The 25,490-nt window shown below is 36.6% G+C and overlaps 1 protein-coding gene across 1 annotated transcript in view; it reads left to right on the top strand.

Moving 5' to 3' along the window:
* NKAIN3 (sodium/potassium transporting ATPase interacting 3) overlaps window positions 1-25,490 on the top strand; it is a 267,112-nt gene that overhangs the window by 134,035 nt on the left and 107,587 nt on the right. The window contains exon 4 of the mRNA XM_088022887.1: window positions 779-976. Coding sequence (XP_087879013.1) covers window positions 779-976 — 198 coding nt within the window. The remainder of the gene's footprint in view (window positions 1-778; window positions 977-25,490) is intronic.

The raw sequence follows: 25,490 nt of genomic DNA, 5'->3' as shown, positions 1-25,490 counted from the left end.
TAAAATTCACAGGTTCCATGAATGTTTTTTGGGAGGACTATTATTCAGGCTACTGTAAATTGGGTTAGTAATAGTACCTACATGAATATTAAAGGACATATTAATATAATAAATGCTTAGAGCAATGCCTAACATGCAAAAAAGCACTCATTAAATGTTAGCCCATGATGGTGACGCTGATGATGATGAACAAGAAAATGCAGACAAAAAGTTTCAAACTGAACAAAATAATTTTTAAAACGAACATATGTATTGGGTCTTGTCTCTGGATTTTTGATGTGCGCTAACCTTAAAATGTTACTTTTCAAAGGATTGTATCTCTATATTAAACAATTATAATCCAATAGTTTGGACATATGGTATACACAGCCATTTGTAGTTCTGTTATTTTTCACTTAAGATTTAAATCATTTCAACAATTTTGTTCATTCTGAATTCTTTTTTTTACTTTTTTCTTTTTTTATTTAAATTCTGACATATAGTACCTCATTAGTACATAGTACTAAATGTTTTATTATCAATAAAGTGCTGTAACTGTGAAGGTAACTGAATGATACGTGTAACAAACCGTATATATACGTATATATACTGACATCTAGTACATCATTAGTTTCAGATGTAGTGTTCAATAATTCATCAGGTGCATATAACACCCAGTATTCACGTGCCCTCCTTCATGCCCATCACCCAGTTATCCTGATTTCTTCCTAAGGTTGGAAATCAAAGTTGTGATATGATAAGATTTCTCCTTTTGCTCTCTTGTCTCCTGCCCACCTAGGATACAGATCTGATGACGTTCAACATTTCTGTACACCGGTCATGGTGGCGGGAACATGGGCCTGGTTGTGTCCGAAGAGTGCTGCCTCCGTCAGCCCATGGCATGATGGACGACTACACTTATGTCTCTGTCACAGGCTGCATTGTTGACTTCCAGTATCTAGAGGTCATCCACAGTGCTGTCCAGATACTCCTCTCTGTAAGTAGCACATTTGTATTGTTGTCTGATCTAGACTCTCCTTTATTGCCATTTTGTAAGTAAACCTCTGTCTGCACCCATCTGGTAGATAAAGCCTTAAGTAAGCACATGGAGAACATTCTTTAAACAATGGAAATAGCAGCAAGTATGCTAACAGCAGCTATACTAAATGAGGCTACATCTTTTCCTCTTTGTATCCAGACACTTCGTTTTAGAACTAGTTAGTTGCTATAGTTCTAACAATACACACCATTGGATGAAATAGCATCACTGTCCCCCAAAAGTAGTCTTGTACATTCTCTACTTACACTTCTGCTACCACTTCTACTTTGAAAGCATTCTTTAACTAATGTGCATTAGTTCCAGAGAAAGAAGGATGCAAACACACTCAATGGCTTGCTCAATCTAATAAGCCTCATATTTCAAATAATAAATCCTTGAGAAAACAAATCCCTCCAAAGAGTTTTCCACATTGTAGTGCCTAAAATTTGGTGTCAAGATACAATTCCATATAAAGGAGCAGAGAGAAGGAATGGCTTGAATGGACCACACAAGGTTTATCTGCTGGGAATCTGTTAATTTTTTCTACCAGATTGTCCCACCTACAATTTGATTACATTGTGGAGTGGCATTAACTTAAGATATATACCATTATCAAGAATGGTGTTCCTTTGAGATCCAGCAAGGACGTGGCATGTTGAGTCAATATATAATAAAGCCATTTTCAATCACAGTTTTTATATGAACAAACCATCCATCTCAGTCCTTCTGTCCAACTGGTTAGAGATAGAGTCAGAAAAAAAGACATAGGCTCAATAGTGAATAAATAAACAACAGAAATATAAGAGGTGTATGTCAATGAAGAATGCACCTTGGAATTATTTCCAGAAAGAAGGTTGAAAAATTCTTACTATCACTTACTATATCTGTTTTCTACTGCTGCACAACAGACCACTCAAAAATGGAATTACTTTGAGGAAATAAATGTATTCCTTAGAGTTCTGTGGGTCAGGAGTTTGGGCAGGGTTCAGCTGAGTAGTTCTTTTGTTCCACATGATACCATGCAGGTTCACTCATATGAACCTTTCATCGAGGAGCTCTGCTGGAGCTAGAATATCCAAGAAGGCCTCACTCATATGTCTGGTGCTGGCTGTTGGACCACAGTCTCCTCCAGCCTCCTCCTCCATCTTGTCTTTTTGCAGAAACTTGACAGGCTTTCTTATAGCAAGGCAGCTAGGTTCCAAGAGAAGCCCAACATTTATCTGGCGTCTACTTGAGTAATGCTGACTATAGTAAGTCATATGACCAAGCCTGAGCCGAATGTAGAGGTGTGGCCATAAAAAAGTGACAATACCAGGAGCCGTGGCTCACTTGGGCCCACCAAGGTAGCGGTCTTACCTCACCTGTATAATGTATGAATTATTGTTCTTTAACCTGCATGTGCAAGTTCTAAAAAAGTGTTTTAGAGCACATTTAAAAATATAATTTTCTAGAAAGACAAAAGATTAGAATAAAAAATCAAAGTTTGTTTAGGGTTCTAGTTCAATGAAAGGCAAACTCTGCACAGGGTAAAAAATAGGAAAAGGTTGGGCTTCAGTACTTAGGAATTTTCTTTCTGGGATGTAACAGGGAATCTGATTATTCTTGGTTTCTATATATTGCCAATTGTCAATAGATGCTTATCAGTCTTTTCCTATTTTCTGGTTATTCTTTAATCTCCTAGTGGTTACATATGAAACTGTGGCAAATATATATGTTTAAATCATTGTTTTAAAAATATATGGAGGCAAATATGCTCTTAAAATTTTTCAGTCTATTTTAAGGTACATTTGTACTCTATTATTGTATACTAGATTCTAAAGGTTCTTATTCTTTTTTTTAATTTTTAAAGCATTTTTCTAAAATCTTTCATATCTGGACAGGTCTCCCTCCTTTTAAAAAATTATTCATAGTAAATTGCTAAACCATTTTGTGGAATGATAGCATAATGTTCAAATTTTTTATAATGCAGCAGAAGGAATCAAAAGGTCATTTCTCCATATCAAATGAATGGCAAGGTTACAGTATTTATTTGATTATTCAGGGGCTGAATTGGCACATAAAAACATACACTAAGGAGAAATACTAAATAAAATATATGTTGCCACCTAAAAGTACTTGTCAGTTATAAATTAATTCCTTGACATATTTGTTTAGTGAACATTCAAAACTGTCCACCTGCATCTATAGTCCTGACTATACTATTCAGCCTTCCAGCCATAAAAGGATTAGTTGCTCATCTTTGACTTTTCTTGGGTAATACACCTGTAAGACAAGATTTCCAATATTTTATCTTTTTATATTAAAATAGAATATACCCTGAAATTGTTTCACAGGTGTGAAATTATTTATTATTGTGTGGTTATATGGGCTTTCTATATTTTCCACTTATTTCATATAAATGTGTTTATAATTATTAGAATTGCAGTTTTTAATGTGATGACATGGGAGCACTTGATATAGTCGTTGCCTAGCATGTGCTGAGATGTCTGTCTTATTCCTGAAAAAGGGGGTGATGGTTGCAATATTTAACAGCCTGTGTTATATGGGCAACAACTTGGCAAAGGGATAAAGGGCTTTGAAATGGGGCAATGCCCTGGAGGCCTGCTGCACTGGAGAGGGGGAGAGGGGGGACCCCTGTCATCGCTAGAGGCACAGAGAGATCTAGAAGAACACAGGAAGAAGCCGAGGGAGGTGGGCAGGATTATGGAAGGAGGTCCTGGGGTTCGAAGGCAGCAGCTCTCTGGCAAAGTGAGAGAGAAGTATTTGAATGATTTACCCATGGATACAGCTGTGCTCTGCTGATGAATCCTGCCTGTATTGTCCCACCTGAGAGTAGAGCTTGGAACTGGAAAGCATGAAATCCCAGTCATAAATATCTACAGGGACTAGGTACAAGCTTGACAGAAAAAACCAACAACAACAACAACAAAAATAGCAGAATTCAGCAAGAAGGCAATGGCCTGGGATCCCCTGTGGGACCATGTTCCCGGCTCACCTGGCCCAGCACCTGCACTCCAGCTTCCGCCTTGGGTCAGTGCTATTGTCTCTGCACAGCAGCTTCCTGTCTTGGGCTTCCCTCACCGGCACCCAGGGTGAGCGGGAGAGGGAGAGTGCAAGGCAGAGAGGGGCTTCCTGTGGCCCTGATCTCACTGAAGCCTGTAGCAGGGCTCCTGCAAATTGTCAGAACACCAACTTAAACTCCAGAGTAGAATCCAAAGAAAGACTGTGGACAGTATGAGGAAGTGAACAAAATCAAATCCGTGGAGGAGATGACAAGGCAAGGGCGGTAGCCAGGATCAAGCTGTGGGATGATGTAAGTCCCTCCTCTCTGTGAGCACTGTCCTTGCCCTCAGTTCATATGTTCATCATTTCTACCGGAAGGGTGCTCAGTAACTTCCTAGAGAGTTGATGGTCTTTCTGGCCCTGGTTCTGCTTCATCCACCATCACACGTGTACTTGCTCCCCCCGGGAATGATTACAAAGTGCCAGTCTGATCACTCACTTTCCTTCTGATCAACAGCCAAAGAGTCCCATTACCTTCAGGATGATATCTGATTTCGTGTCTTGTCACATGAGGACCTCAGGACCTGCCCCCTGTCTGATTCCCACCTTCATCTCCCAACACTCCCCAGAAGGAGCCCACTTGCCATCTTCACAGAACATGACAGGTTTTACAAGCACGGCAGTGTTGCAAACCTGCAACGCTGCTTGGAATGGCTCTCCACCTCACCCTCCTCCCTCTCGCCCAACCCTCAGTCCACTAGTAGGTACCTTTCCCGCAAAGGTTTCAGGACATGTTAAGCTAATTTTTAAATAGATAATGCATTCACTTTGTCCAAAAACATAAAAATACTTACAGTGAAAATACTCCCTCTTACCCTTGTGCACCCCTTTGCCTGGGTTCCCCATTTCTGCACCCCAATGGGCAACCACTTTGTTTTGTTTGTTTTTAATGCTATGCACATGAGTCTGAAGAGTCTATATGAAATTCAAGAAAATATTTATCTTCTTTGTCCCCCATAAAAGACAGCATATGACATGCACTCTTCTGAGTCCTTCCTTTTTTCTACTTACTATATATTTTGGAGCTTTTTCCATTATCAGCACATCAGTGGTTCATTGTTTATTTAATGCCCCCCTCTTGATGGACATTTGAACTATTAACCTCATTCATATATAATGATGTTGGATGTCTAGAACATGGATATAATATAGCTAACATATTATATAATACGTAGTATACTATAATATCAATTATGTATCATAGTTATATGTTATATAACTATCATGCACAGTCTTAACACTAAATAACTGTGTGCACGTGTCACTGAGAACATTTCCTAGACCTGCCCCGCTCGCTCACCCCCAAGCTGTACTAGGCAGCCAGCCGTGAGAGCAGTTTCATAATCACTGAGTCTCTGGTCTGTCTCCCTACCAGTATGAAAGCCCCTTGAAGGCTAGAGTTGTGCCCTTTACTTACTTGTTCATTTCTGTAAGTCGCAGTGACTAGCTGAGTGATGGCACGTGAATATTTGGTGAGGGAATAAATGGCCAACAAACAAGAGATTCCAAAGTCTGAAGTGGGTAAACACAAAAGGAAGAATCCACTGACCAAAAATGGCAAGAACGAATGCACCGACAAAAAACAGGAGCCAGAGTGAACTTCATCCGGGAAATGACGGGAACGTACACAGAATGTTCTGCACAGAGCATGACACAGAGGCACTCAATAAGTGTTAGCTTTGTATTGCTATTACTGATGTTCCTAAGTACAATTGCTCCGTGCCTGTCCCTCTCCTATCCGAGTTGGTCCTTCTTCAAAGACCAAGGTCTCCATCCTGGTGGGCTGTGTCTATTGAACTCTTAGGTGCTCAATCCCACACCTGACATCCATTTCCTGCATGAACAATGTCATTTCTATGATCTTCATAGGACACTCAATCATGAATTTTTATTCTGAGGACTGAACGTTTATTTAGTATGTATTTATTTTCCTCATTCTGGTTTCCTAGAGTTCTTTCCTACCCATGCCTCTTGAGAGCATTTGGCTGACTGACTTAAGTTTCATACTTTCATGAAAAATTCCAGAATTATCATCATGAAACAATGATTGAAGTAGCAAGTGAAAGGCCCGTAGCAAGTTCCTGAACACTGTGGCTTTGACTCCTTATTTACCCCCATATCCCTAATGCCTATGGCTATACCTAAATCAGAGTGGCTCCTCATTCAGAATGTTGAGTAAACTGTATAAATTTTCTGGATTTTAGTTTTATAAAACACAAAGTGCATAATTTTTAAACATTGAATATAATTTACTGAGGTTATGTCCTAATTTTGTTTCATACCATTTGGTAAAGAAAACCTATCCAAACAACATGTTTCCAAGTTATTTCTGATGCAGATGTTACTTGTTTGGATTGGGATGAGTACCCAGGTGCAGGGAAAAGGAAAGTCAGTCCGCTCCAAGACCATAACTCTGCCTGTGATTTTGTTCCTCCATATCTACGTGTTATTGAGAGGGCCCTCACTAGCTTAGTTACCTTACTCCCATTAAGGGGAACATCAAAACAGTTTCTGGTGAAATGTAAAATTATGTTCAGTTAAATTTGAAGCACTATCCTGTACATATTTTCAAATCAGATTTCCATTCTGGAAATTTAACACCACAGATTTAAAGGAGAAACATATATATGAAATCAAATACTACCACCTAAAATACAGCATTTCCTTTTTCCACTAGAGAATATAGATAAAATGTTTCTGATTGATAGAATCTCTCTAACTAGTTAATCTCATTCTACAGTGTTACATTTTACTCATTTAATTACCAAACATCTGAACATGAAATCTTCCAAAACTAAAATGAAACAAGTAACTAAAAGTCTTATTTGTACACATAAGATAAGCAAAAGATCATTATCAGTAACATATGATGAAGTCATTTAAATGAATAATAAAAACAACGAAAATTTAATCATAAATCAATGAAGAATATGAACAAATGTAATCACATAAGAGAAATCCAAATTCTAAACAAAGGTGTAAAATATGATCATTTTCAATAGTATCTTGATATGTGCAAATTAAATTTACACTAGTTTAACAACTTTAAAAACAATAACACATAACATTGAAGTAAATTTCTGCTAACTTATTGGTAAAGACATTCTTTATTGCAAGGCCCATTAAAATGTCTGTACCTTTTGGCCCCCTAAGCTCACTCAGTGGAATTTTTCCTAAGAAAATAATTCAACAGAAACAAAGAGCTGCCTGCATGATGTTCTTTTCACTGTTACTTATGATAGCAAACCTAGGTATGTCTAAATATATCCTGTTCAAGACAGTATAACAATTTACAGTACATCAACATGATCATTAGATAGCAATAACTATAATAATTTTATATAAAATTTTATATTAAAACATGGAAAAGAATTTCTGATTTAAATAAGCAGTCAAGGAAAAGAGGTAAGATGCAAAAACAGCTGTGGAATCATGTGTTTTCTCCCAAAATGTTTTTAGATATTTTGTCACGTTTTTAACATACTATTTAATCGTCACGTGATTTATATAGAAGACTGAAAGAAGTGTTATGGTTGTTTTTCTTAGATCATTAAACGTTCCTAAATCTCATAATATTTATGTGATCATTTGGAGGCACTCTTAAATCTAAAGTGATTATAAGTTATTCTGTTTTAGTGGACTGCTCAGTTCTGAGGTCAGTAATAATGAATATGCAACTTAAGGCTCTTTTTCAATTTTTGGCATTAGTGATTTGCTGGAAAATAGATTCATATACTCATGTTAACTATTAAACAATAGATAGATAGCTACATAGATATATAGAGATAGGGATAGATTTTTTAAGGAGCTTTTTTTTTTCCATTTTTAAAAAATTTTTTATTGTTATATTACTCACCATACATTACATCATTAGTTTTTGATGTAGTGTTCCATGATTCATTGTTTGTGCATAACACCCAGTGCTCCACGCAGAACGTGCCCTCTTTAATACCCATCACCAGGCTAACCCATCCCCCACTCCCCTCCCCAAGGAGCTTATTTTTTAAAACTAGTAGACAAATTCTAATCTCTAAACCTGGAAGAGATTTTTAAAATTCACCTTACCTATCTCTCCTTGGAGATAATTTTACACACATATTGTCTTTTTTTTTTTTTTAAGATTTTATTTATTTATTTGACAGAGAGAGAGCAAGCAGGGGGAATGGCAGACAGAGGGAGAGGAAGAAGCAGGCTTCCCGCTGAGCAGGGAGCTGGATGCAGGGCTGGATCCCAGGACCCTGGGATCTTGACCTGGGCTGAAGGCAGCTGCTTAACCAACTGAGCCACCCAGGCGCCCCACACATATTGTCTTGAATCCTCACTGTCAACATATTCTCCTTCATATCTGATAGGTGACGAGTCTCATTCTTTAACGTCTTTGGAGGCTGTCCCCATGGTCGGAGCTGGGGCCCAGAACACTCTGAGAATGGCTTTTCCATCATTCCTATTCTGTTTGCATTTCCATCTATCCAGTCACATAAACGTTCATCACTGTTTTCTGCCCTTAACATCAGACGCATTTGGCTTAAAGATAAATTAAAACTAAATAGGATGAAAAGTAACATGAGACCACAAGGTGTCCTGCAGAATCTTAATCCTCAAAAGGCTGTATGGATATCTGTTCCATCTGCTTAGAGTGAATGGCCCAGTGACAGGAGCAGATAATACTATTGCTAATTCAGTAACATATGCTCCCACAGTGTAAGAATGCAAGTCAAAAGATAAGCTTTGAAATAAATTCCACTTGCTATCAATTATATGCCTCCAAAAATGTAAATAGAGTGAAAGAAGGTGGTTTTTTTGGTTGTTTAATTTCTGTGTTAACATTTACATTTATTGAACAAGCTCCCAATATGTTTGGAGCTCCTCTGAGTGCTTTGCAAATATGAACTCATTTAATCTTTAAAAGGACCCAAGGAGAAAGTATTATTTTATTCATTTTTCCAAGTGTGAAAGCCCAGACGTACAGAGAAATTAAGTAATTTTCCCAAGGTCACACAACTTGTAATAAGCAAAGCTGACCTCAAACCCAGGCAGATGGAATCCAGAGTCCATGGTCTTAACTACTTTGTCATGCTTCCTTATGACATTGGAAAGAGAGCCTCCAATTTCCTTACAGCCCTTTGCGGAGGTCAGTGGTAAACTCTCTCTCAGAGCTGTAAGGCCGCAAATCTCCTCTTGTGTTGATGGGTTTACAGACAGCTCCAGTATTTTAAAGTAAAAGAGACCAATTAATAATTATCCGATAGTTATAAGATTTATGAAGTGAGTAGTTCAAAATGTTTCCTTCACCCTTGAAAATGTCTTTTTTAAGATTTTATTTATTTATTTTAGAGACGTGTGCCCTGAAAAACGTCTCTTAACCACCTTTTTTTTTTTTTTTAAGGTTTTATTTATTTATTTGACAGAGAGAGACACAGCGAGAGAGGGAACACAAGCAGGGGGAGTGGGAAAGGAAGAAGAAGGCTTCCCGCCGAGCAGGGACCCCGATGCGGGGCTTGATCCCAGGACCCTGGGATCATGACCTTAGCCGAAGGCAGACGCTTAAAGAACTGAGCCACCCAGGTGCCCCAACCACCTTTTTGTTGTTTAAAAAAAAGGGGGGAAGATTTCAACACTTGTAAAATGCTAAGTATATCAGACTCCTTTCTTTGTTGCTTGCTTCCTGGGGCTCTCCAGGTGCTACTAAGAGGAAAGAAATCATAGTCAATCTCTCCTGCCCTGAACTCTTCCCAGAATCACTCTTTCCCGGCAAATCCATTTTTATATGAAATAGATGGTTTCTGTCTGTGACAAAATGTGAGCAATTTCTAAGTGCTGCCTAGAAGTGTTAGTATTTATTTATTTATTTATTTTAAGATTTTATTTATTTATTCATGAGAGAGAGAGAGAGAGAAGCAGAGGGAGAAGCAGGCTCCCAGGGAGCAGGGAGCCTGATGCAGGACTCGATCCCAAGACCCTGGGATCATGACCTGAGCTGAAGGCAGACGCTTAAACATCTGAGCCACCCAGGCACCTGAAGTGTTAGTATTTATATTAGTTACTCCCTGTACAGCATCTTTGGGCTCTATATTCGGTTCCATCCTCAGAAAAACTGAGTCAACAGTTCATTCGGTGTTCCATAAAGGAATCATTTATTGGACCATCGAAATATTGGGAAGTGTTTATGGTTGTGGGGGAAGAATTGCCATGTTGACAATACTAAAAAGGTTTTGTCAGAGACTTTTGTGTTCAGGAACCAGGAGTATGCCTGGTCAGTAAAATTGCTTGAATTTGAAAGTGCTTGTCTGGTGAACTATAATTTTATGTAATGTCTGTCTTGTTATTCATGTCTTTGTACATGTCATGTACTCTCTCTGTCTTTGAAATGTGCATACATTTTTACATTTTTTTAGTTTCTTTAAAGATTTTATTTATTTACTTGTCAGAGAGAGAGCACAAGCAGGGGGAGAAGCAGGCTCCCCATTGAGCAAGGAGCCCAATGGCGGGACTCAATCCAAGGACCCTGGATCATGACCTGAGCCAAAGCCATATGCTTAACCAACTGAGCCACCCAGGCATCCTGTGAAATGTGCTTACATTTTTTTAAAGGCTTTACTGAAATATAATTTACATGTCATAGAATCCACCCATTTAAAGCATACAGTTCAGTCATTTTCAGTATATTCAGAGATATGGCAACCAACACCATAGCCAATTTCAGAACATATTCATCACCTTCAAAAGAAACCTTGACCCTTTAGCTATTACCACCTATCCTTTCTCCCCCCACCCAATCCTAAGCAACAACTACTCTACTTTCTGTCTTTATGCATTTGCCTATTCTGATCATTCCATATAAATGAAATCATGTAATATGTGGTTTTTTGTGTCTGGCTTCTTTCATTCCGAATGTTTTCAACGTTCTCTCATGTAGCATGTAGAAGAACTGTATTCCTTTTTATGGTTGAATAATACTCTATCATATATTTACTTTTAATATTTTTGTCTAACACATGCACAATATTTAGCAAAATTTTCAGAAATACAACTTAAATGTATAAACCCCTCACCTGCTCACTGATGGAATTTGGTGCAATCTACCATATATTTTGTCTACATATATATATCCATGTTTTGGAAACATCCAGATTACAGATAGCAATTCTCAGCTCTGATGATGTTTGGTCTTACATAGATCTAATACTAGCATCTGTCACTTGTACATAGCATCTGCGGATTTAACAACCTAAAACATGTACACATTTAAAGTTCATATTCTTAGCATTCTCCTTAATAGCATGTGTATGATTGGATTTTATTCTGTATGTTAATCAGTTATCACAGACACTTACGTCTCAAACTACAAATTCCATACCATTTCCAAACAGAATTAAGTCTCACAAGGCCTAATAGTCATGATTATCCAAGACATGTTTGCAGGTTTTCATAAATTATTACTGCCTTACTGGTTTCAAATTATCTGCTAAACATTGATTATTAAATGCAAAAGTGAGTTATGACATTGGGTAGACTTAAATACAATTTCATCAGAGAAATGCAAAGCTTAATTAGAAATCATATCTAGCACAAAAACCATTATATAGAAAATCTGAGATATGTTTAATAATTAAAGCAAACATCGTGACTTGGGCTTAAGGAGATATTAGAAGAAAGAAAGCTAATTTTATTGATGCTTTACTTAGGGTAGTTTAATGTCATTCAGCTCTTGGCAGACATTTCGTCTTTAGTCCTAGGTAGGATTAAATATTAGGTAAAAAGAAAAAATAGCATTCATAATAAAAGAATTAATTCAAAAACCTTTACACTCTCCTTTTAGGAGACCAAATTTTGTACAAATTCCATAAAGAATATCTTTTGTCATTTTTCATGTTCTTTCTAAATGAAAACAAGCAGTATATCATTCATTCAGAAAAACATACTCATTAAGCCCCCCTCTTCTATACAAAGCACTGTGCTAGGAGCTTTGGGGAGGAAAGGATTAGAGATAAACCGAACGAAGTGGAATTTGACATGGTCTTCCCTGTGGTATCATTCAGTCTACTAGGGAAGATTGGCAGGTAAGCAAAGTATCATCTTTCAGATGCCCAAAGGGTTAGAGAGCTGGGACTTCATTGAACATGCAGGACAGGTTTTGTGACTGGTTTTGGGTTATTTGCTAATAAATATTGTCATGTGTATGGCAAAGTTTATATTGAGACTTGCTTGCTTTCTGGTAGCAATGTTGTTGGAGAGAAAAACTCAGGCCCTTGACTTCCTCTAAATATCTACCCAAAAAGGACTTAATGATTATAAATGATCAAGTTGGTTTAATCAATACTTTTCAGAGTAGCCAAACAAGATGTCTCTTAGGAAGCTGTATTTGAGCTGAGCTACAAATGAAGTCAATTAGAGTGGGGCTAGGAATATTCCAGAGGAAACAGGAAGGTACACATGGCCAGAGCCTAAAGAGCAAGTGAGTGAGTAGGGAGAGATGAAATGAGAGAAGTGGGTAGGAGTTAGAGAGGACATGGTACAGAATTCGAGTTGGATTATAAGTCACTTGCAAGATACTATTGTGTTTCAACCGGGAGAGTGATATGATCTATGTTTAGGAAAGCAACTCTGGAGCTGTTTGAAGAATGGATTGGAGAATAAGAATGGAAGAAAATAAGCCAATTTGTCGGCTATTCCAATAGACCACCCGAGGGAGGATGACTTGAACTTGAGTTGTGGCCATGGAAGTACGAATGCCTCGACAGGAGCTCTTGCAGGATGAGTGCAAATGGCATGTGAGGAAAAGGAAGAAATAAGGATGGAGCTTCGTGTTTGAATTTGAACAATAGAGTAGATACTGCTGCTAGTTCCTGAGCCAAGTCTGGGACTCTTGCTCCACTGGTAGCTTTTAGCTCTGCGCAACATATAAAACAATAGCACTCAAACACAGATTATTTTTTTAAATAGTTTTCATAATTAAAGGAATATTTCCAGATATATCTTGAAACTTAAACACAGTCAGCCTAAAAGTAGCACCATCTAGAAGTAGAAGGTATGCCTTCTCAGATCGAAAAATCCTGCCATTCTAATGGTTCAAAGTTATCATTTCATAATGGTTTTAAGCAATAGTGCAGTACTGGCCATTCACATTTGACTAAAAGTAAAACTGATAGCAAAAAAAAGCTATGGGGAAGGTGGTGCTCTTCATTTAAATTGATCAATGTAAATAGCTCTTTCATTTAAAATTGATTTATACAAAATTTGAGCAAATATTTGCAATGCATAATTATTACTTAGTAGCAAAGATAATCAGGAAACCCTGTTGACAATGAAACATGAACACTTAAAATTTTTAGGATACACAAAGCTTTCAATAACAAGCTAAACTAATCCAAATAAATAGAAAACTGTGTTATAATGCTTGGCTATAAAGGATTTTAAAGCCAATGTTAATAATAAAAAAATTGCCGGTATCACGACTGGGTGTACATTACGTGCCTTGGCATCTTCTTTTGAAGTATTATCTTGCATAATCTTCTCAAGAATAATGAAAGGTGGGCTTTATTATCTCTAGTTATATATGAAGAAACTGTGACATAGAATAAATATCTTGTCCAAGGTCTTGTGGTCAGTAACTGGGGAAGGGACATCAAACTTTGTTCTTATGTATCCCAAAACTACTATGCTTATTGAGGATACTTCTTTAATACATAAAACAAGAGGTAATATAGATCTTAATACATCTTTTCGTGTACGCTTTGGAAAGATATTAAGGTTCTAAAGTATCAACTTGCAAATCTTGTTCATTTATTTCACAATTTTGTGTAAGTCCAAATCTTCAAATTGTGATATTTTTGTATCTTACATGTACTGGACAGAGGAAACAAATTCTATTCCAATTATTATTAATATCTAATTATTCTTGTTAATGAAGTAAATCATCAGGACAAAACCAAAACTACCAGGTAATTCTTTCAGGCGGGGCTTTGGAAGACTTTTCTATACCTACATGTGAATATGAAACCATGCTGGGTTCTGGGACTACATGAAAAGCAAAGAGGAAAATCAGTGGAGAGTCAATTTATAAAGAGATTTCAGTTTCTTAGCCTAGAACGCCTTCTCAATCTGTCAATACTGCCTTCAGCCTCTATAACTTTCAGATTGATGGAAAGACCGTGCTTGAGCAAAATTCCCCTGCTTCTAATCCAGAAGTGTGTTCTTATATGACTCTTTCCTGGAGTAGACATGGTATATTCAATTTTGATTTTCTTTTCTGACCATTGAGTCAATTATATTTGTATAGGAGCTATATTGTAAGAAAGAAGTTAATAAAAATTCAATGAATTATATATGATAAGAAGTTAAATTGTCAATAATAACTATATATATTTAATTTCCATTTTTCATCTCTTATATTAAAGTCAGTATTTTATATTTCATTTCAGCACAGGATTTATTTCTATAAGATTAGTTCTTACATTCAACTAATAATATGTCTTAATTTTAGAATACACTTGGAAATGCAATTAAAATTTCACTAATGCTATGGTCTGAATGTTTGTGTCCCGCCTTCCCTAAAATTTATGTTAAAATTCTAATCTGCAAAGATGATGGCGTCAGGAGGTGGGGCCTTTGGGAGGTGCTTAAACTATGTGAATGGAGCCCTCATAAATGGGATTAGTGTGTTATAAAAGAGGCTCCAGAAAGATCCTTAGCCTGTTTCACTGTGTGAAGACATAGTGAGGTATTGGCAATGAACCAGCAAGAGGGCCCTCACCCAACCACTCTGGCACCTTGATCTTGGACTTTCTAGCCTCTAGAACTGTAAGAAAGCAAAGTTTTGTTATCGGCTACCCCATTTGTGGTATTTTATTATAGCAGCTTGAATGGATTAAGACAACTGAGTCAGGCCAAAATATTTATTTCTAAACTGTTCAGTACTACTTTGCAAGGGACTTGAATCTTCATTTTTGTTTTATTGCCATAGTAATTATCAGCAACAAATATTAATTGATGGTTTACTTTTGGCCTAGCACTAAAGTAGGTAGGTTCTCTATCTCAGTATAACGGGTATAAGACATGTTGACACAGTTTTACACTGATGATTGTTGGTGATTAGAAAGAATAACATCGAGGAAAAAAGTGAACAAATAATTATGTGATAACTATTATGTATAGGCTTTGTCCTACACACTTTATCAATATTAAGTCATTTAATCTTCTTAGCAATTCTATTATTATCCCCATTTTTCAAATAAGGAAAGTAAGAGAAGAAAATGCTATACACCTTGTTCAAGTTCACCCAGATAACACATGGTAGAACTGAGATATGAAACCAGGTACTCTGGGTCCAAAAGATACATGGTTGAAAGCCTCTGGTTTTTGATCTTCTAATAGAGATTGCTTCCAGGAATGTTTTCCAATTAGATATAACAGACATTTCAAATCCTCTTTGAAATTCAGGTGTGGGAGATGATCTAGTTTTCCCGAACCATTTGCTGAGACAAGGCCTTCAGTGCAGATAGTTGATTTAGGAGGTGACCCCAAGGAAGCACAGGGAGAAAGGAAATGCAAAAAGCTAGTGAAAAGTGGGTTGTTGGGACGCCTGGGTGGCTCAGTCGTTAAGCGTCTGCCTTCGGCTCAGGTCGTGATCCCAGGGTCCTGGGATCAAGCCCCACATCGGGCTCCCTGCTCCACGGGGAAGCCTGCTTCTCCCTCTCCTACTCCCCCTGCTTGTGTTCCCTCTCTCGCTATGTCTCTCTCTGTCAAATAAATAAATAAAATCTTAAAAAACAAAAACAAAAACAAAAATGAGTGGGTTGTTGAACAAGTTATTACTATGAGCTCAGAGCTCAAGGTCCAGGGGATCCTCCTCCTCAGTTCTTTGTGTGTGCCCCCATCCTCCCAAATTGAGTGCTCCCCTAGGAATGTTAGATTCCTCGCATTCTGGGATGCCCAGCCCAGGGTGTGAGCAGGCTGTCTTGGGGCCAAAGAAACCTCTCAAGCCAAGAATCATGGAAGTCAGTGTGCAGGAGAACTGCCCACTGAAGTTTCACGGTAGCTCACAGGTAGGCCAAGGAAGCAGGGAGTAGAGGATAACAGCACACGCTATAGTAAGGAAGAGCAGACATCTATTGTCTTTGTCTGCCAGCTTCCAGATCCCTAACTTTTGATGACAGTACCTCAGTTCCCTTGTAGTTAGACAGCCGCACGTCCACTCTTTCCCTCTGCATGGTGAAGGTGGGCTCTAGTGAGGGCAAGGCTGACTCCACTGCCCTCCAGCTCCAGGGTAAAACATGAATCCCAAGAATTTTCAATCAGCATATTCCTTTCCCTGGACCCAGTGACTGGTTCACAGATAGTCATGTAAGCTTATTTCTGAGATTCAGCTGTACAATTCTCAACTTTTAGGAAATATAAATTTTTTCCTTCTGAGGCTGCTGAATTGGGAGGGCTGGGATTTGCAGATGCAAGTAGCCATTGTGTGCACAGGGCCTATCTGAGAGGAAAACAGATCTGTAAAAAAGGAAAGACATACAGACACAGAGGACCACAGGCAGATTAGTAGTTCTGAATTGAGTTCTAACCCTAACCAGCCCTACCCATGGACTTTTCAATTACATGAGTCAATAAATTCTCTTTTTTGCTTAAGTTATTTTCTGAAGAGTTTCCCCTGCCTATTCCACTTTTCCATAACATTTTTGAATGCTTGAACAGTATCTTAACTTCTGAGTGTTTACTGCCTCTTTGCTTAAAACTTCAGAATTTTTCCTTGAAAGGGATCTTTGAAGCCATATAGGCCAGTCTTCCTCACGGCCAGAGCTATGCTATGCAGTGTGGTAGGCAATTGTCACGAGGCAGATGAAATATGGCTGGTCCAAAATGAAATGCGTTCTAAGTGTAATTAATACACACCTGGATTTTGAAAACTTTGTACATAAAAAATGTAAAATATCCCATTGATAATTTTTCTTATTGATTATGCATTGAAATAAAAGTATTCTGGGTATATTGGGTTAAACAGAATATATAATTAAAATTAATTTAACTTGCTTCTTATTTTTTTTTTTGATGTGGCCACTAGATAATTTAAAATCATATGTGCATCTCACATTATATTTCTATTGGACAGTGCTGGTCTGTGGCTTCCCTGACAAATGGTGATGCAGCCTTTTCTTGAACATGCAGCTCATTACCCCTCTAGGATTCCCCATCCATTATTGGGCTGTTCTAAGTGTTAAAAATGATTGCCTATAGATCCAAGATCCATCACCTTGAAACTTCCATCTATTGGCACTAGTTCTGCCTCCTGAGTATGACAGAGTATCTACTCCTCATTTACATCCAGCTCTTCTGGTATGTTACTGGAAGATTACTATCCAGTGTATCTTTCACCATCTTATCTCACAGGACATCACAGACATTTTGACTGGTGCTTTGCTGACAGGATCCTATATTTGCAGTAGCAACTGTTGCAGATTTATTAGCTATGATCTTTTTATATTTAATGCAAAACCTGGCTCTGTGCCCTTCTTGTGAGACTACAGGCAAGGGATAGATTTCTGTTTGGGACCTAGAAAGCTCTCTCCACCCCCATACGGTGTGACCTGGAGTGAAGAAGTTAAGGTCATCCAGCAGGGATATTTTCTCCTGCCCTGAGTTCAGTCTTGGGAAATGGACATGGACTTCAGGCTAAGAAGAGGACAGTTGTCAAAAGAGAACAGCAGTTCCGAGTCCATTTTTGGCAAACAACAGAGTCTATTCCAATATCACTTGTTCCAACCCAGGGTTCGTGAAGGCAGACTGTTGTAATAGTAGGTGAAATAGCTTCTTTGTCATTAGTATTCTTAAAGAAGTACCAAGAAATTTAATGTCCCTTTTAAATTCAAAAATAAAATAAGTAAAATGCTGCAAATTGCTACTTATGTCATGAAGATGTCAAGTTTCAAGTTCTTGATGCTCGCTTTTATGATCAAATAGAATTCACATCTTACAAGATAGAGTCATAGTTTAAAACACTATTATCGTCTGTGCTTCTAACATATTCATTGCAAAGTTGTGAGCATCCATGATAAGCTAAGTCTTTTTAATTGGAATTCCTTACATTTCAGGATACTGACAATCTGAAAACAAAAACACATGTGTCTGCCCCAAACTGACTCTTTTTTCATTTCATATTATTTTAATGTAGACTTCATCACTGACCCCTAAAATCTACATTTTAGTCTAGCGATCAGATGGAATTTTTTCTTGTCTAGGGAAAACTTTTTATTGCAAATAAGTTTCCTAAAGGAGAAGTTAAATGAGACAAGTTCATGCCAGGCACTAATTAAAGCATACAGGTTTTGTGGACACAATAATATGCCCTGATTATCCAGACAAGTAACTTAAGAAGTAACAAATTGTGGGGTAATGAATCTAATTCAAAATATCTAATTCAAAAGTGGTGCTAAAGCATTTCAGTGCCTTTTCAACATCTGTATTTGTCCTGCTTCAGTTCATATCAACATCCAGATAAAAATTCTGCCTACATAATGTCCAAAACATTCAGTTAATTCAGTTCATTCAATTCAGTTAATTCAATATGAAAAAAGCATATTCACCAACGAACTGACAAGCTAATTTTTCTAAAAGAGTTGATCAAAACAGTTTCAGCCTAAGAAGGTTTTAGAGAGAGACTCTCAAAAAGCCAGAGCTTTGATCTTATCTCATTTTTCCTTCAATAAGTCACTGTACTGCTTCCTTCCACTTAAAAGACAATCACCTTTAACATTCTATAGTTTCTCTTTTCCCCCAAGGCAATGAGCCTTCTCTATATGCCATCAAATCCAAATTTTCTAAAATCTCAATAGCCCAGTGTATTGAAAGAGTTAAGGTGGTTCTTCTAAACAGTTTAGAGATTCAGACATCCTCTGAAAATCCTCTTAATCCTCCTTTCCAGCCTCCCACCACAGAATAGGTAATTCTCTGAGGGCCCCAATGACTTTTTTCTATGTGATAGATAGATCCTAAGGTGACCCTCAATAACTTTTTCCTTTTAGTATTTATGCCCTTGCATGATTGTCTCTCCTTGTGTGTGGGACTTATTTCTAACCAAAGGAATATGGCAAGATGATGAGATGTCCATCCCAAGATACATTACATTATTTGGCAAAAGTGATGAGATGTCACCACCTTGATTATTTTGTTATATAAAACTGGGAGGCCATACATGTGCAGGATGGAATCAAGCAGGCACAAAACTCTCCAAGCATGATTGGCTGACTGGATGATTGCACACATATGAAAGAAAGACCTAAAGAGTATGGAAATAAATAAAAGCCAAGGGAAGATTTGAAAATTGCCTAAATTTTGAGTGTACTCCATAACCCACATATAGATGTATCAGCAGAGGGTAGATTTACTAGTATTAAGTGTTGAAGCAAACCTCTCATCAATCATCAATAAACTACTAGGCTATTGCAGACATAGTAGTGACTTCTAGGATCCCAGGATAAGAAAATGTAATAGGATTTTTTTTTTTTTAACTAAGAAGAGAAAAACTTAGCAGTTACATACCAAGTCATATACGAACAAGATTAAACCCAGACAAGTTATTTTAAAATAAGACAAAATAAACTAACAACCTACAGGGGATAAAAAGCAGAATCCAGAGTTGCTATAATGTATTATCTAAAACGTCCAGTTTTCAACAACAACAAAAAAATGAGACATGCAAAGAAACAGGAAAGTGTGACTGATACTTCATGGGGAAAAAATAGTCAATAGATATTGTCTGTAAGTGGGCTCAGATATTATAATTAGCAGATAAATATTTCAAAGCACTTATTATAAAAATGTTCAAAATTAAAGGAAATCATGTTTAAATTACTGAATTAAAATATGATGGCAATGAATCAACAATAGGAAGTCTCAATAAGGAAATAGAAATTATGAAAATAAACAAAGGGATATTCAATAATTGAAAGTTACAGTAGCTGTAATGAAAAATGCACTAAATGGGTTTGATCACAAATTTGCAAGTAGAAGAAAGAATCATTAAACTTGAAAAAAGGAAAATAGAAATTGTCCAATCTGATGAACAGAGAGGGAAAATTGAAGAAAAGAGTGGACCTCCAAGATTTGGAGACAACAGAACAACATAAATGTAATTGGGATCCTAGAAGGATGTGACAGAAATAGTGGCAAAAATTTTTTTGAAGAAATAATAACACACAGCTTTTCAAATTTAGTGAAAAAATAAATCTACAAATCCAAAAAGCTGAATGAATTCCGAATTAGGACAAATAATAAACGTAAGGAGATCTATACCTAGACGCATCATAGCCAAACTATTGAAAAATCAAAGACAAAGTCTTGAAAGCAGTAAAAGAAAAATAACTCACTACATACAGAGAAATCATGATAAAAATCAACAGCTGACTCCTCATCAGAAGCAGTGAAGGCCAGAAGACAATGAAATGATGCATTTAAAGTACTAAAAGTAAAAAAGGGTCAGCCAAAAATTCTATTTTCAATGAAATGAAAATGAAAAGTGAAAATAAAATACACTCCTAAATAAACAAAGACTGACAAAATTTGTTGCTAATAGACTCGTCTTACAAGAAATACAAAAGAAAAATTTTCAGGCTGAAAGAAAAAAACACCAGAGTGTAAACTGAATTAAAAGGAAGAAATGAAGAGCACCAGAAATGGTAAATATGTGGATAAGTATAAAAAATGGCCAGAATATATTTCTTCTCTTTTCTTCCCACAATATATTTAAAAGATAAAAGTTTCTGTAAAACAATAATAGCACTGTATTGTTAGGTTTCTAATATACATACATGTAATATATAACAATAGCAGAAAACAAGAAAAGGAAATAAAACTATATTGGAGCAAAGTTTCCATAGTTTACCAGAATTAAGCCAATATTATCCTGAAGATTAATTAGATTATGATAAAGATGCATATTGTAATACTTTACGAAAAACAAAATTACTTTTAAAACGTAGTAAAGATTCAATAGAGAAATTTAGATGATACAATAAGAACAATAAATAAAATATTTCTTTAATACAAAAGAAGGTCCTAAGGAGGAAAAAAGAAACAAAAACAACCACAAAAATGAAACATATGGAAAAGCAATGGAAAAATTGCAGATGTAAATCCAAGCATGTAGATAATTATAAAAATGTGACTGTCAGAAAAAAGGCAGAGATTGTCAAAATAGATTTTTTTTTTTTTTAAAGAACAACATCCAACTGTATGCTGTCTACAGAGGACACACTTTAGATTAAAAAACACAAATTAGTTAAAAGTAATAAGATAGAAAAAGATATTCCATCCAAATAAGAATAGTAATAGAACTATAGTTAATATCAGAAAAAATAGGCTTTGTGAAAAGAGATATAATTACAGATGAGCAGATTTAGAATGATAGAAGAATCATACGTCAAGACAGTATGTACACACCTAACAACAGACATATGTAAAAACCAGAAGAATTGAAAGGATACCTAAGAAATTTACAAATATAGTTGGATATTTCAATACCTTACTCAGAAATAATTATTAAATAAGTGGATAATCAGCAAGGATCTGGAAGACCTGCACAACACTGGCAACCAGTTTGACCTAACTGACATTTATAGAACACTTGGCCCAACAACAAATACACATTCTTTTTAAGAGCACATGGAACATTCTTCAAGGGAGACCATATGCGAGGCCATAAAACAAGCCTCAGTAAATTTAAAAGAATTGAAGTTATTCAAAGTATGTTCTCTAACCATAAGAAAATTGAACTGAATGGAAACAAAAGCAACATAATAAAATTCATGGAACACAGCCAACAGTTATTAGAGGGAAATTTATACCTGTAACTGAGCACTTCAGAAATGATGAGTATTTTCAAATAAATAATCTTAGTGATCAACTTAGGCTAGAAAAGGAAGAACAAACTACCCTAAAGCAAACAAAAATAAGGCAATAACAAAGATCAAAGCATTAATAATAAAATAAAAATAGATAGAGCAAATCAAAATAAAAAAAGTTTGGCACTTTCAAAAGATCTATAAAACTGATGAATCTTTAGCTAGATTGACCAGGAAAAAAATGAAAGAAGGCATCAATGACCAAAATGAGAAATGAAAGAAAGGACTTCCCTATTGTCCCTATAGAAAGTGAAAGGATTATAAGAGCATGCCATGAACAACTTTATGGAAACAATTTAGATAACTTACACAAATAGATAAATTACCAAAACTGACTCAAGAAGAGTTTATAAAACCTGAATAGACCAACCACGAGGAAATAAAGAAAATGAATTAGTAATTAAAAATTGCCCAGGGGCATCTAGGTGGCTCAGTCAGTTAAGCATCCAACTCTTGATTTCAGCTCAGGTCATGATCTCAGAGTTGTGAGACTGGGCCCCGCATCAGGTTCCACAATGGACATGGAGCCTGCTTAAGATTCTCTCTCTCCCCCTCTCCCTCTGCCCTTCCACCCCTCTCTCCTTCCCTCTTAAAAAAAAAAAAAAAAAAAAGGAAAGGAAAGGAAAAAGAAAAAAAGAAAAAATTTCCCAAAAAAGAAAGGTTGAAATCCAGATAACTTCATTGGTAAATTCTGTCAAATATTTTAAAAACATATAATAGTAATCTTTCACAAACTTTTTCAGAAAATAGAACAGGAAAGAACACTTCTCAACTCCTTCTATTAGTCTACACTAAAGACACCAAAACCACACAAAAACATCACCAGAAAACTACAAACCAATATCTTACATAGACACATAAATTTTTCATCAGAGACTGGCATGCTGAATCTAGCAAAATATAAAAAGTATTATTTTTAAATAAAAACCACAATAAGGTAATCACTTTGCACCTACTGATATGGTTATAATAAAAAAAGATGGGCAATAAACATTGGTGAAGATGTAGAGAAATTGGAACCCTTATACACTGCTGGTAGGGGTGCAAAATGTGCAGCTGCTTTGGAAAATGGTCAAATAGTTCCTCATAAAATTAAATATAGAGTTTCCATATAAACCAACAATTTCCCCTCCTAGGTATATACCTAAGAAAAATGAAAACATTCATCCACACAAAAACTTGTACACAAATGTTCATGGCAGTCTTATTTATATTAATCAAAAAAATAGAAGCAACCATAATATCCATACAAGATTTGGAGTACTAATACATGCTACAACATGGATTAACCTCAAAAACATTATGCTAAGTGAAAGAAGCCAGTCACAAAAGACCACCATATTATGATTCCATTTACAAGAAATGTCCATAATAGGCAAATCTATAGAGACATAAAGTTGATTAGTGTTCACCTGAGACTGGCAGAGGGAGAGGGAGGGAGGAATGGGAGGTGACTTACTAATGGGTATGAGTTTCTTTTTGGAATGATGTGAATGTTCTAAAATTAGATCATGATAACAGTTGCACAGCTTTGTGAATATAATAAAATTCACTGAATTGTACACTTTAAATGGGTGAATTGTATGCTATGTGAATTCTATCTCAATAAAGCCATTTTTTTTTTCTTTTTTACAAAAGTATCATACACTCTAACCGGTGGGGGGGGGGGCGTATCCCAGAAATGCAAACTTAGTTAACATCTAAAATTCCAGTCTTTTCTTGCTTTTTTTTCTGCTATAATTAATAATGCAGTGAATAGGGGCACCTGGGTGGCTCAGTCGGTTAAGCGTCTGCCTTTGGCTCAGGTTATGATCTCAGGGTCCTTGGATCGAGAGCCCCCGCGTTGGGCTTCTTGCTCAGTGGGGAGTCTGCTTCTCCCTTTCCCTCTGCCCTTCCACTCACTTGTGCTCTCGCTCTCTCTCTCTCTCTTTCATTTCTCCCAAATAAATAAATAAAATCTTTCTTAAAAAAATAATGGAGTGAATAGAGATATTATCATCTTTTTAGAAAACTTTTAAGAGACAATACATCACTCCTCTCTTTTTGAATTTATAATCAAGCGGGAAAAAACAAAAAACAAAAATAAAAATAAAAATAAGCAGGAAAAAGGTTTAAGAAACAGACAAATGGAAATCAGGATATGAGCTTTATTCCTCAGAAATCCAACTGAAGAGCATGGCTTTTTTAGATAGGCAACCAAATGGGCTGTCTAATCCCTGCTTCCCAAGTTAGGCACTCGCATGGCTAGACAACCAGGGGTCAGTACTGACATAAGTGGCAGAGAGGAGACAATGTATTCTTCCTGCAGGCAGGCGGTCTCTCTCAACCCCACCTCCAAACTGCCTGCCCCCATAAATACAACATGGCTGAATTCAAATGTTCCCAAACTCATTAGAGAAACTTTAGTCTCCAAATGTATACACAGGGAATAGAGATCGATGATATAAAGCCAAGTACTTTTGCAGAGTTGCTTACACTAGACATGAAAATCATAATTAAAACTTCCTGTTATTATAAATAAATGTTTTTGGGATGAATAAATGAAGAACAATCACATTTAACAGTATAGTACTGAATTGTTTTTATCCCACCCAGAATAATTATTTTAAGTACCCTCCAGTTTTGTATCTTGGGGGAGCGGCAGCTAGGATGTGATTAGAATTTTGCAGTAAAACCCTGGCTCATCACGATACTCCCAGGAGATTGCCATCTGCTTCCCAGGACAGGTGGTGTCAAATACAATCACAGAGGGTGGCTGAGTCCTGCTTTACTACTCACGTACTCATATAGAAGAATATGCATTCTTGAATTACTTATTTAAAGATACATAGTCTTGGCTTCTGGATCCTATGAGAATCAATTCAATCTCATCACATCAGTTTTTCATCTGTGGTAGAGAGATACCTACTTGGATTGAAATTCTAGTACTACCATATTCTGGGTAAACATAGAAGTTTTACTCCTCCCTCTATAAAGTAAAGATAGTAATGGTGTCTTTTTTTATTGGGCTATTGCAAGACTTGGAGATTATACATGTGAGGAGCTAAGCACAGTGTTTGGCACATAATATGCATTCAATAAATTTTAGCTGGTAATGATGTCACAGCACAGCATGCTCATAAAAATAAATTAGCCCAAGATTCACTAGATGTATGGAATTCCTAAAAGTGTCATCAATGGTAAGCATTACATATAACATCATTGTACATAGATTATCGAAGGCACGGCCTCGTACTGGAAACAAAGACATAATTAGCTGTAAATGATTTTAAGTGAGATTTTTCTGTTAGTAAAAAAAATCATTTTTACATCAGGACATTAGCAGAATAGTGTTTATCCTAGTATTTACGGGGATAGCTGACATATCTAAACTTGTTAGCAGAGAATGCTTGGAAAAGTTACAAAAAACACCTACAGAGGGTCTATCATTGGTGATCCAGGGAGCAGTAACAGAAGGGCACAAAAAAGGGAATTGGTTGTGTAATTGCATTCTGTCAAACAGCTAGATAAGCAGC

Source organism: Eumetopias jubatus, unplaced genomic scaffold (genome assembly GCF_037043125.1).
Source record: "Eumetopias jubatus isolate StellerSeaLion01/CBP00866 unplaced genomic scaffold, mEumJub1_p1.0 scaffold_4, whole genome shotgun sequence".
Classification (NCBI taxonomy): Eukaryota; Metazoa; Chordata; class Mammalia; order Carnivora; family Otariidae; genus Eumetopias; species Eumetopias jubatus.
The sequence above is the reverse complement of the archived record's forward strand: the minus strand, read 5'-3'. Positions and strand labels throughout refer to the sequence as shown.